This window comes from Elephantulus edwardii, unplaced genomic scaffold (genome assembly GCF_000299155.1).
Source record: "Elephantulus edwardii isolate Elephantulus edwardi_28Jun2011 unplaced genomic scaffold, EleEdw1.0 scaffold00193, whole genome shotgun sequence".
In the NCBI taxonomy this organism is placed as follows: Eukaryota; Metazoa; Chordata; class Mammalia; order Macroscelidea; family Macroscelididae; genus Elephantulus; species Elephantulus edwardii.
This window is the reverse complement of record NW_006399943.1, coordinates 2,408,397-2,421,520: the sequence shown is the minus strand read 5'-3', so window position 1 is coordinate 2,421,520 and position 13,124 is coordinate 2,408,397. Positions and strand designations below refer to the sequence as shown.

The 13,124-nt window shown below is 39.2% G+C and overlaps 1 protein-coding gene across 1 annotated transcript in view; it reads left to right on the top strand.

Annotated features, from left to right (window-relative positions):
* The window catches only part of SYCP2 (synaptonemal complex protein 2), a 96,377-nt gene that overhangs the window by 16,200 nt on the left and 67,053 nt on the right, over positions 1 to 13,124 (top strand). Inside the window, exons 11-13 of the mRNA XM_006896925.1 lie at positions 1,098 to 1,143; positions 1,673 to 1,768; positions 7,176 to 7,236. Of these exons, the coding sequence (XP_006896987.1) occupies positions 1,098 to 1,143; positions 1,673 to 1,768; positions 7,176 to 7,236 (203 nt within the window). The remainder of the gene's footprint in view (positions 1 to 1,097; positions 1,144 to 1,672; positions 1,769 to 7,175; positions 7,237 to 13,124) is intronic.

Sequence of the window (13,124 nt, the reverse complement as noted above, 5' to 3'; positions counted from 1 at the left end):
TTTGAATGGTGGAGGGATGGTGCAAGAGAGAAAGACACGGATGAGATGGATTAATACAGTAACTAGGGCAATGGTGGTAGCTATGTCAGAGTCAGTGACACCGGCTCAGGACAGGCAGTCTTCAGAGCTGTTGTATATAGGATCGCAATGAGTCGCAGGCAACTCAACAGCATATAACAATTCAAAGTCCTGTTATGAAATCTTCAACTAAGACCATATTTTCCCAATTACCAATCCTCTATAAAGTGTTTACATTCCAGTCACTAATTTTTGTTAATGCATTTTTATTGAATGTTTGATCTATTTGAGACAGCAGAAATTTGTATAAATGGTGAATTTCTTCATTGTTGGCTTGAGCGGTTAGTGTGTCTATTTTAATAATAGTAGTATAACAGATCTTCTTTGTATGCCTATAGGTATTATCCTATTACTGACAGTATTGTAAGTGGAGATAGATATTGCAGTGTTCTTTTTTATAATGAAGACAACACAATTTCTCTTCAACTTGTCGTTCATGAGATAGTAGATCATAGGATTGTCTCATTTAGAATGACAATGGAAAAAAATCATTCAAACAGCCAAAACACTAGACAGGACTAAAGGGTGACCAGTAACACCATAGAGGCACTCACTCTTTAGAATAATCAGTGCTGTAAGGTCAAAAGAATAGCATTTGCACAGAGATAAAACTCTGAAGGCAGGACAGGTTAAGAGAGAAGGACTAATGGAAATGAGAATGATGAGGGAATGGGATTACATTGTAGTTATTATAATTATTGTAATAAAAAATGTGTATGAATGGTTGCATGAAAAATCAGTTAGCTTTGTAAATTTTCAAACAAAATAAAAAAATAAGAATCTCTTCTAATAAATTGTATAAGACACTCATATAAAATTAGTATAATAACTATACTCAAAATGCACAGTAAGAATTTGGAAGAATTTCTGTTAAAATTTTTTAAAAGGAATAAGAGGAAACATTCTTGTATTTAAATTTAAACTATTTACTAATGTCCTTTGTATCCTAGATATGGTTTCTAATGCTGGAAACGATTGTGCTTAAAGATTTGTTTAACTCAAGTTACTTTTTATTTCAGGGTCTTTACATTCCCCTGTGTCTCAGCATTTCTTGATTCATATGAAGTGAGTTTTAAATGTATCCTTTTTTAATTATGGAATGATTTCTGATGTAAGGTTCCAGCAAATTAAACATTAGAAGCTGATAACATTTAAAATAGTCATCAGATCATATCAGAACTACAATTGATTTCACTTTCTCTATCAGAGAGTGACACCAAAAAGATATTTTATGAAACAGTACAGCCTAGGATAATTTTAAAATAGGAAAGATTTATCTTCTAAATGTCCTTGTGTTTCATTACTCAAGTCCATATGGATTAATCATTCATGAATGTATTAAAATAGAGTGTTTTCCATTTCTGTTAGCACTTGGAGTATTTGTGGGTTTGGGGGGCTGATTCCTTTGTAAAAATCTAAAGCAATATTTCCCCTAGTTTCTAAGCTGATTTAAATGTTTTGCTTGTCTGCTCACTCTTGTCCCTCACCTTCCAATTACTTAAACAGACTCAGCCACAAAGATAGCAAAGGCATAATTTTCTTTCATTTTAAAAAAAAGCACAATGTATATGGGTTCTGTGTTTTCTTTTATTAGTTACAAATACCATCAGATGAAAAGCTGGAGGAATTTTGGATTGATTTTAATCTAGGAAGTCAGAGTCTCTCATTCTACGTTGCTGGAGATAATGATGTAAGCTTTATTCCATTCCTCTTATTACTTATGACCTTGCTTTAAGATTGTAGCTTTCTCTTGTATATTTTTTACTACTTGTTCTTTCAGTAGATTTTTAATGTTAGCAGTTTACTAGCAGCTAATAAACACAACAACTAGTAGATTTGGATAATGTGGTAGCCTACCAACTTGATTAAAAAGACATTTTTTTTATTTTATTATTTATTATGTGTGTACTGTCAAATCGGATCTGACTGGTACAGGAGGAGATTGTCCCTCCTTTTCCAGCAGACAATCTGGTGGATTCAAACCACGTACCTCTGGGATTGCAGTACAGCTTCTTGCCAATAGGCCACCAGACTCCCTTTAAAAAAAAGAAATTTTTTTATTTAACAAAACATAATATGATCCTTTGGCCAGAGAGCATGGTGCTGTGTACGTGGGAGTTGTGTTGTGTTGTGTTGTGTTGTGTTGGTCTCTGGAGAGGGGCGACTGTGCCTCCAGGAGCCAGGGAAGCCACGCTTGGCCTTGGGTTGAAGACACTGGCGGCTTCAAGCCCAAAAGGGCCCGAGGGCTTTTGTTCAGATATTCCTCTAGGTCGTATAGCCCTGGTTTACAAGTTGCGGTCCCTGCGGTCACTTGTGGTTGCTGTGAGGCCGAACCCTGTGACAAGGATGTGTCAAATGCGTTGATGGTTGGCTACCCAATGCGGACTGAGAGTGGGGTGGAGCTCCCCAATTAAACAAGCGTGGAAGGAGGAGTGGCATCCACTTCCATAATAGCTTGCCTCTGGAAACCCTATGAACCTGGAGAGAGGATGAAAGGCAACCAAGCGTCGAGGACTCTCCTTCTTAGGGTTGCTATGAGTCGCCTGCAACTCGACGGCACTTAACAACAACAACAACAACAACAAACAATGGTAAATTTTAATATTAATCTTTTTATAATTTACAGGTTTTTTAAATAATAAATTACTTGTTAATGACAACTGAAATTTTACATTCACATGAATAAAGTGAACTAAATCCAGAAAAGACAATAGCTACAGAGACATGCAATTAAAAATAACAGTAATATAGAATGACTAGTGGTTTCAATTTATTCATTCATAAAATAAAAAGTGATAAAGGATTCATTCTTATAGTAGCATTTAGAAGTGAATTTTCCTCTAATGCTACATTATATACTGTGTTTAAACCTTTCAATTAAGTGACATCTTTTCATCTGAGCCCTTTTTAACCTCACAGAAAATTTTGAGCCACTTGTTTCCTCATAGCTTCTCCTCAGATGTGTTACAGTGGCATTTTGCTAGCTCCAATTGTGGTGGCGGTGGTGGTAGTTCTGGTAGTGGTGGTGTTTGTCATAATCTAAGTAAGAGTTATTAGTCTTTAGTCTTTTTTAGTCTATGTGGGATCTTGCCTTTTGTTCCAAGTAGACTCTTTATATGTAGATGTTTAGCATCATACCTCTCCATAGACCATGCTGTCAAAGTTCCCTAGATGCCTTGTTTGTTGTTATTGTTGTTATGTGCCATCGAGGTGGCCACAACTCACAGTGATGCTGTGAACAGTGACTCTGAACCCTACACTATCTTGTGTCATCCTCACCATCTCAAGTGGACACACGTGAGCCCATTGTTGCAGACACTGTGTCAATCCATCTCATTGGGAGTCTTCCTCTCTCACGTCAGCCTTTCTAAACACAATGTCCTTCTCCAAGGACTGGCCCCTCCTGAAAAGATCCCATGCAAAATGTTTGTTGTCGTTATGTGCTGTTGAGTCTCTCTCCTGTGACTCCTGGCAACCCTATGTACAACAGCCCTAAACCCTGTTCTATTCTGTGCCAGTCTTATTGTGTCTGACACACCTACCCCCTTTATCCCAGTCACTGAATCAGTCCTTCTCATGGAAGTTCTTCCTGTCTTGTGTTGTCCCTCCACTCTCCCAAGCATGACATCCCTCTCCAGGGACTGGGCCCTCATTGCAACATGTCCAGAGTATGTCAGATGAAGCTTCAGAATCCTTACCTCCAACGAGAAGCCTGGTTTAACCCTCTGCAGGGTGAACCTGCTCATTTTCTTAGTAGCCCGTAGTATTATCAGTACTCCTCTCTAGCACCACAGCTCAAAGCCATCAGTTCTCTTTCTATCATCCCTAGTTATTGTCCAGCATTCAAATTTGCCAACCCTTTGAGGGAAGACAATGAGGCAGTCTCCTTTCATAAAAATGTAAAGCCTCTGAAATGAGTGAGAGGGTTACTGTGAACAAAATGACACTGTAGACACACTGCTCTACATACTTGGATACGCTCAAAAAATATATTTCGAATTCTCTGTTTTATAGATGTATGAAGTCCTAGTTTAGTCTCTTTGTATTCCCTCTGTTAACCTTGTATTTGTTAAAACAAAACTAGAGGATTTTCAGTGGCTGTTTTTTGTCTTAAGTAGATCGCCAGACCTTTCTTTTACGGAGCCTCTTGGTGAGCTCAAGCTACAGTCTGGAGTAGTTGCATAACCTCCATTTTTTTCATATGGTCTGTGGGCTCTTTATGTGATTTCTCTGACACCTCACAGCATTGTCTTTACTGTGTCCCACCAGGTCCTTCTTTGTCAGCTTTCTCTTTCCTGGTCCTTTAAGCCATCTTGAGTTTTCCTGTTTACTGGATTTCTCCTGGTATTGTTACTTAGAACAACAGGTGTTTAGTAAGGTCCAACTAGGTGCTTCTGGCTGCGATTTCTCCAAGGACGGCAAAGCTTTGTGTCTTATACTTTGGGCATGTTGCTAGGACAGGCTCTTCTTTGGAAAGGAGCATCATGCTTGGGAAGGCTGGTGAAAGACGGGAAAACCCTCAGCCACATGGATTGACATAACGACTGCAGCAATGAGCTCAAGAGTGTCAGACATGGTGAGAGTGGCACAGGCTCGGACAAAGTTCCGATCTCAACAAGAACAGCTAGATGTCAGGTGCTCTTCTGAGCTGAGGGGATAGTTATCTCAAGGGTCTCCTGCATCTAATGGGGAGAACAGATCAAAGAGGAACAAAGCCATCAACAGTTAAGAAGCTTGCGATAATCTTGGTGAGACCTCAAGGTAGCCTGGTCTTTAGAAGAGGCTGTAGGATTGGGTAGAAAAAAGATTTCAGGAAAACTTGAGAGAAGCTAGAATTGAAAGGCCTAGTGATGTATTTAGGGGAAAAGAGGGAGGATTCCTACAATTTAGCTGACTAGGTGAATGAAAATGCTGTCCATAGAAGATTTTCTAGGATGAAGGTGGTGAGTTTTGCTTTGAGTGCATTGATAAGGAAAGGACCTGATGATGCAGTGGTTAAAGAATTTGACTTCTGTCCAAAAGGTCAGCAGATTGAATTATCTGTTCCTCGGGAAGTGAGAGCTGCTCACAATGAGGTCATGAAGTGATAAAAAGTCGTGAGAAAAAAAACATGTGAGTGAGTGCCTGAATAAATACTGTAAAAATAGATTTTAAAACAATCTATTTTTTTTTTCTTTTAAAGTCTTGGGAACCAAATGAGGCAGTCTTCTCTGTACAATTAGGGTCACCCGAGCTGACATTGACGTGGTATTGTTTTTGGTTTGGTTGTGATGTGGTTAACGTTACCTGGTGGGCAGTTGGGTACACTGGTCAGAGATTCAAGTGAGAGAAGTGAGCCAGAAGTGAATATTAAGAGGTCATCTGTGTGGTGCTGGTGAGACATGAGATTTCCCTGAGTGATAGAGGAAAGACTAGACTCATGAAGACTCATTCCAAAAAGAACAAATACTAGATAGTTTTTATAAGAGTAAATGGTCCAAACTATCAAATACATTTGGGGGCTATGTAGAATATATACTCTCCCATTGCTGCTAAGTCAGCCGACTCATAGCTGACCCTCCAGTGGGCTTCTGAGGCTGTCAATTTTGTGGGAGGAAGTTGCCCATTATTCTTCTGCAGAGCTACTACTGATAGATTCAACTTCCAGAGAGTCACCCCTGAGGTTAGCACAACTTGCTATAAATGATGTCACCTGAGCACCCTTAGACTAAATACTGGAGACCTTCAATAGAGCTGAAGTGATAAGGATTTTTCTGTGAAAGTGTCTTTTGTGAAGGAATTCAATACATCAGGGCCAGCCACTGTGGTAGTTAGAGGAGAATTTGTTGTTAGACCCTAACAAGAAACTATGTTGTAAAGATAAAAGCATTCTGAAATTGGTGATGAGGGGCCAATGGGGAGAATGAAAACCAGTGGAGGCCACAAGGGAAGGGGAGTGGAGTGAAAGAGACGGGGCTACACACTGGTAAAGGGCACGTTAGGGTTTTGATGTCCAAAAACTCTATTTGAAAATTTCCATAAGATAATTTTAAAAAAAATTTGGCCTAAGTCTATTTTTTATTCCTTCTAAAATGAGTCACGACTTGCCTCCGGAATCTCTATGATAAGTGTCGAAAGTTGGAGAGGGGCTTCAGGCCTTTTGTTCATAGGGTTGCTATGAGTCATGCTCGATTCGAAGGCAGTCAACAACAACAACATGGGCAACTAAATGGCACATAACAACAACAACAACATTTTTATTGGTTTGCATAATCAGTGAACCAGGTGGTACATTCCTCAATAGAGGAAGCATGGGTTTGAAGTTGGTAGTTAACAACCAGGGGTTGTGGGCCATCCCCAGACGTAAGTACCTCTAGTTTCTAAAGCTGAGATGGAGGAAAATAAAAACTGCTAAAAACATTGAAGAGGAAAAACTCAATCCCATTGTCATGTCACTCCAGTGTCACACTCCAGTGGCTTCCTGAGACTGAAAATCACATGGGAGGAGACTGCCTACCTTTCTCCCAAAGAGCCCAGGTGGATTCCAACCACCAGAGAGGCATGGCCTCTGGGTTCGCAGTCCAGCTTTCTACAGACCAGGCCACCAGAGCGCCCCTGGGAGGAGAGAGGGCATAATGTCTGTGCAGAGGTTTTGAATTTGGAAGAACATTAAATGGATAAAGCTGTAGAGGTAGTGGTGGACTAGGGATATAAATTGGTTGGAAACTGATGGCTGAATATAATCATAAAACATTTCAAAGGGTGACATGACAGGATTGTAGGGTTGAGTTTGTTTTTTTAAAAAATAAAAAAGTCATATGTTCTCAAATATTTGTTGATAGTGTTCTTGTTTTGGTCAAGAATAGAAAAGAAATTAATTGGCACTATCCTTTAAATAATTAAATGTGATGCACACAATGTATTATGTAGCTAGACTTTCATGGTGTGGTATGTGTTGTATCCCCTAGGAATTCGTGATACTTACTAAAAAGCCAACCCAAACAAAACCCTATTTTACATAAACTAAAACCTGTTATTTAAAGAAGTTGTGTTAGAAATAAAATCTACTTGTTTATCTGTTTATTTATTTCTTTTCAAAACTTGTTTTTAAATTTAAGGAGCATCATTGGGAAGCAGTGGCTGTGCCTGAGGAAATGGTGCTTTTGTACAGCATTGAAGGTACCAGACTTGCTTTCTATGGTTCACATGCCATACAAGTTGCATGCCTGTCTCAGAAAAGAAATAGACTAATGGGAACAAAATTTAGCATTTCCTAAGTTCACATACGTAAATGTAGTGGTTCCATTTCAAGTTTCCTGACCCTATATTTCCTCACTAGTGTTCAGCTTCCTGTGTACTTACTTGTTCCTTATCTTTAATCCAGATCAATCACTCTGATCTCTTTTTAATGTGTTTAAAATCTTTAACCTTACATCTTATTTGTTTGACTATATCAAAACATCTGTACTATAACTTGAATTGCTTGAGTTTCAATTCCAGAATTATACAACTTAAAATCAAAACCATTAGATAACATTTCGGTCAGCAACAATAACAAAGTTCAATAAGCTGCAAATGCTGGTGAAGATGTAGAGAGACTGGAAAACTCATACTTTCCTGGTGTAGCCACTATGGAAAGCAGTTTGGTGCTTCCTTAGAATGTTGGAAAAGAAGTTAAATTTGACCCAGCAATCAATCCCTCTATGAGAAATGTATCCCAAAGAAATAAAAGTTGCAAAACAGAAGGCTTATCACACCCATGTTCATTGCAGCATTATTTGTAATAGTAAAGAGATGAAAACAACCTAATTGTCTATCAGCAGAGAAACAGATAAACTGTGGTACACAGTGGAATATTGTGCAACACTGAAAAACAGTGTAACATAGATGCATCTAGAGGACATTTTAAGTAAAATAAGTTAGTCACAAAAGGATAGTTGTGGTAGAAGACCACTATTGAAAAAAACTCAGGAAAGCTGTATACGCAGAATCATTCTTGGATGGTTGTCAAGGATGGGAAGGAAGGGAGAGGGGACTAGGAATTAACACAGAGACGAACTGGGTGAAAGGAAAGACAATAATGTTATATGGGGTTGATCAGACATTGTATTAATTAACTACATGTATAAATGCCAACATTATAAGACAAGGTGCATTAGTGCATAATTGAAAAAATGATTTTTAAATTTCACTCAAAAAAATGGAAAAAAACCTCAAACTCTTAAAAGTTAAAAAAAAAACCCAAAAAAGCAAAAAGAAAACAACAATACTCCATTTAGTATGGCGCCATTATAAATTTATATACCAAAACCTGTTTTAATCATTTTTGTAGTTATGGAGTGATATCTGGTGATGGTTTTCATCTGCATTTTACTGGCTTGGTGGTAAGAAGTTGCATGGCCAGCCAATGAGACATTGTTCAAATCCACTACCTCTTCTGAAGGGGGAAGATGGACAGTCTCTTCCCTGTGATTTACTGCCTTCTGGAAATATGCTGTCGGGTTAGCTGTGAGTCAGTTCTGACTCGACAGTACACAACAGCAATAATCAGTGAAATGAAACAGTTTTGATGTGCTTATTCATACATCATCTTTTATAAAGTATCTGTTTAAATATTTTTTTTCTTTTTAATTGGACTGACTTTTATCATTGAGGTTTTTCATTTTAGGAGCTCTTTCATATCCTGAGAATCAGTCCTGTCTTTTTTCCGAGTCTGGGCTCTGCCTGTGCCAGCTCCCTTAGGTAGATAGGCAGAGGACAGGACTCCCTCCCTTCTCTGAGCTGGGCTGGAGTTTCACCAGTGTGCTCGGAAAGTGCTTGTTCTGGTCTGTCAGGAAAAGACCGGCTGGGGTTGATTTTAGTCTGACTGCCCTTTCTCTTCCCCACACAGCCAGTGTTGTATGCAGAGCTTTTACCGAGTCCCCTGAAACCGCCTGGTAGTTTTTTCATTGAAAACCTGCCAAAGGGAAGTGTAGAATTATGTTCTAGATACACCAAGTAAACCAAAACCCAGACTCCCTGCTATTGAGTTGACTCTGGTTCAATGCAGACGCCTCCCTCCATCATGTTTCCAAGACGATAAATCTTTAGGTGAGGGGACACTGCCTGTCTTTCTCCCAGTGTAGCTGCTGATAGACTCAAATTGCTGACATTTTGGTTATCAGCCCAGAGTTACCACTATATCACCAGTACTGCATTAGGTCAAGTTCATTGTCTTTTTCAGGATATCTTTCCTTTGAAAAGAGTTTATTTGAACTTTGAATTGTGCTGGTGAAGAATATTGACTATACATGGACTTTAAATGAACAGACAGGTTTTTCTTGAAAGAAGTATAGATAGGATGGTTTTAAAACCAGAGATGGTGGCACCATTTTGACTCTCCATGTGTGCTCAGGTCACTTGGGGCCCTCTCAGACCATGTAATAAAGGCCTTTCGGTTCTTGGCACCAGTTTACTTCTTTCCCTCTCACCCTTGACTCTTTTTGTATCTAACGGTATTAATAAATTTTTTTAAAAACAACAACGCAGGGATTGTGAGATTTTATCTCATATGCTTTGGACATATTACAAGGAGGGACCAGGTGCTGACAGAAGACATCATGTTTGGTAAAAGTAGATCAGCACAAAAGAGGAAGACCTTCCATGAGACGGATTTAGACTGGCTGCAGCAGTGAGCTCAGCTACAGCAACAATAGTGAGGATAATAGTGATTGACTAGGGTTCCATCCTGTTGTACACAGAGCCCCTGTGAGTCAGTGCAGACTTGATGGCATTTAACAGCCTTGGAACTTAGATCGGAGGGAAGGGAAGTCACCTCTCTTGGAATGATGTGCAGAGAGTTACACTGCTGATCCTAGAGACTCTCTCTCTGTGATCTGAATACACCAGTGGCTCTAGGGGAGAAAGATGGGTAATCTCTTCACATTAGATGTGATTTACAGCCTTGGAAAACAACCAGGTGGTCAGCTGGGTGATTCTGACTTAAAGAGCGTGCATTGAGTTGAAATGCTGAGAGTTTCACATTAAAAATCTAGTATGGCTATGGACTTGTTAGTCCTCTTTTAAACTTGTCAGTTATTCCTGATTTTTCAGTAGAGGTGGTGTTAGGTACCATCAAGTCGAGTACAACCCATAGCAATCCTTTGAACATATCTGAACCCTGTCCTGTCCTGTCCTGTGTCATGCTCACAATCTGTGACATATTTGAGCCCATTGCAGCAGATACTATATCACTTTGTCTGGTTGAGGGTCTTACTTTCTTTCCTCAGTCTTCCACCTTTGCAAATATGATGTCCCTCTCAAAGGAATAGCCTCACCCAGCAACTTGCCCGAAGTGTATAAAGCAGAGCTTTATCATCTTTACTCCCAAGGCTGCACTTTTCTCAAAGACATATTTATTTGTTCTCTTGGAATTTCATGGGATATTCGATACTCTTCACCAAGAACACAGTTCAGAGGAATAAATTTTTATTCTGTCATCCTTATTCATTGCCCAGCTCTCAGATACATAGTAAGTGATTGAAAAGACCATGGCCTGAATCAGGTTCACCTTAGCCTCAAACTGACATGGTTGCTCCGCAGCAATTTGGAGAGGTCCCTGACTGCAGACTTTGCAGTGCAATATACCTCCTGATCTCCTGACTGTTGGTCCCAAGGGTATTATTGATTGTGGATGTGAACAAGATGATGTCATTGACGGTTTCAATCTTTTCTCCATCTAGCATGATATTGCCTATTGGTCCAGTGGTAAGAATTTTTATTTTATTGATGTTGTGATGCAATTCATATTGAAGGCTCTATTCTTTAATCTCCTGCATCAAGTGCTTCAAGTGCTCCTCTCTTTCAGCAAGCAAGATTGTATCATCTGCATAATGCCGGTTATTAATGACTCTTCCTCTGATCCTGATGCAACATTCTTTTTCAGAGTCCAGCTTCTTGAATAATTTGCTCAGCATACGAATACAACCCTGATGGCACCCCTTTCTTAATTTTAAACTATGTAATTTTCCCTTGCTCTATTCACACAGCAGCCTCTTGGTCTAGGTATAGGTTTCACATGAGTTAAGTGTTCTGGGATTCACATTCTTCTTGGTGTTAGCCATAATCTTTCATATTTTTTTATGATCTATGCAGTCAAATGCCTTCACAGTCAAGAAATCACAGATATTCTTCTGGTATTCTTTACTATCATCCAGCCATAATCCATATGACATCAGCAGTGATATCCTTATTGCCATGGCCTCTTCTAAATACTACCTGAACTCCTGGCAGTTCCTTATCTAAGTACTGTTCCAGCTGGTTTTGGGTGGTCTTCAGCATTATTTTTCTTGTATGCAATATTAATGATATTGTTTTGATAATTTCCATTTTCTGTTGTTGGATTACCTTTCTTGGGAATTGGAACAAATATGCATCTCTTCTAGTCAGTCAGCCAGGCACCTGCATACCAAGTTTCCTGGCATATGCTAGAGAGCAGATCTGGGGCTGCCTCTGTTAATTGAAACATATCATTGGTATCCCATTGATTCTTGGGGCCTTATTTTTGCTAATGTCTTCAGTACAGCTTGGAAAACTTTATTCATTACTGTTGGCTCTTGTTCATATGGTACTTACTGAAACTTTTCAGTGTTAGTCAGTTCTTTTTGGTATAGTGACTGTGTATTCACCCCATCTTTTTATGCTTCCTAGATCATTCAAGATTTTGCCCATACCGTCTCATAAGTGTTAAATATCAAGACTTGAATTTGTTTTTCACTTCTTTGAGATTAAGTTATGAGTAAATTCTTCTCTTTCCAGTCTCCAAATCTAATTCTCCACACTTTCTGGTATACCTTGCTTTGTCTTCTCAAGCTTCCCTTTAAAATCTTTTGTTCAGCTCTTCAGCAACGTTACCCCTTTTTTGGTTTCTTGACTCTCTTGTTAAATTTTCAGTCTTTTCTAATATCCATTTTGGTTTTTTTCTTTATCCTCTATTATGACCTTTGCTCTTTTCATGGATGATATCTTTTGTATTATCCCGCTATTTATCTGTCTTCAATCATTGGTACTTACTGCTTCAAACTTATTCTTAAGATGATATTTACATGTAGGTGGGATAAGGATCATAGTTTGGTTCTTGTGGACTTGTTTTAACTTTCTTTGGCCTCAATTTGAGCTTTCATATGAGTCATTGATGGTCTGTCCCACAGTCTGCCCTGGCCTGGTTTTAAATGCTGATATTGGGCGTCTCTAACAATTTTCTCCACAGATGTATTACTTAGCACAAAAATGGTATAATCATAATATATTCCTCTTTGATGGACTCTTTTAAAAAAAGCCAACTATTTCTATTGTGTTTATTCATATACATTGTGTTCTATACAGTCTATCATTTACACTGTGTTTCAGACAATAATCCATGTTGTGTTGTTGTTATGTGCCATCGAGTCACTTGCGACTCATAGCGACCCTATGTACAAGAGCTCTATACGCTCTTCTATCCTGTGCCAACCTAGCCATCTCAGACGCACTTATCCCCACCTCTCCAGTTACAGAATGGCTTCATCTCATCAAAGGTCTTCCTCTCCTCCGCCTCCCCTCCACTCTGCCAAACATGATGTCTCTCTCCAAGGACCAGTCCCTCCTTGCAACATGCCCAAAATATGTCAGACAAAGCTTCAGAATCCTTGGCTCCAGGGAATATTCCGGCTTCACCTTCTCCAAGACAAACCTGTTTGTTCTTCTAGCAGTCCATGGTATATTCAACACTCTTCTCCAGTACCACAGCTCAAAGGCATCAATTCTCTTTCTATCAACACTATTCACTGTCCAACTCTCTGATGCATAGCACGTAATTGCGAAGACTATAGCCTGGATCAGGCACACCTTAGTCTCTAGTCTGACATCATTGCTCTTCAGTACTCTTGAGACGTCCCTCACAGCCTACTTTCCCAATGCAATTTGTCTCTTGATTTCCTGGCTGCTGTTACCAAGACTGTTGACTGTGGAGCCAAGTAAAGTAAAACTGTTAACTATCTCAATCTCTTCACCATTCATACTGATGCTGCCAATTGGCCCAGTGGTGAGAA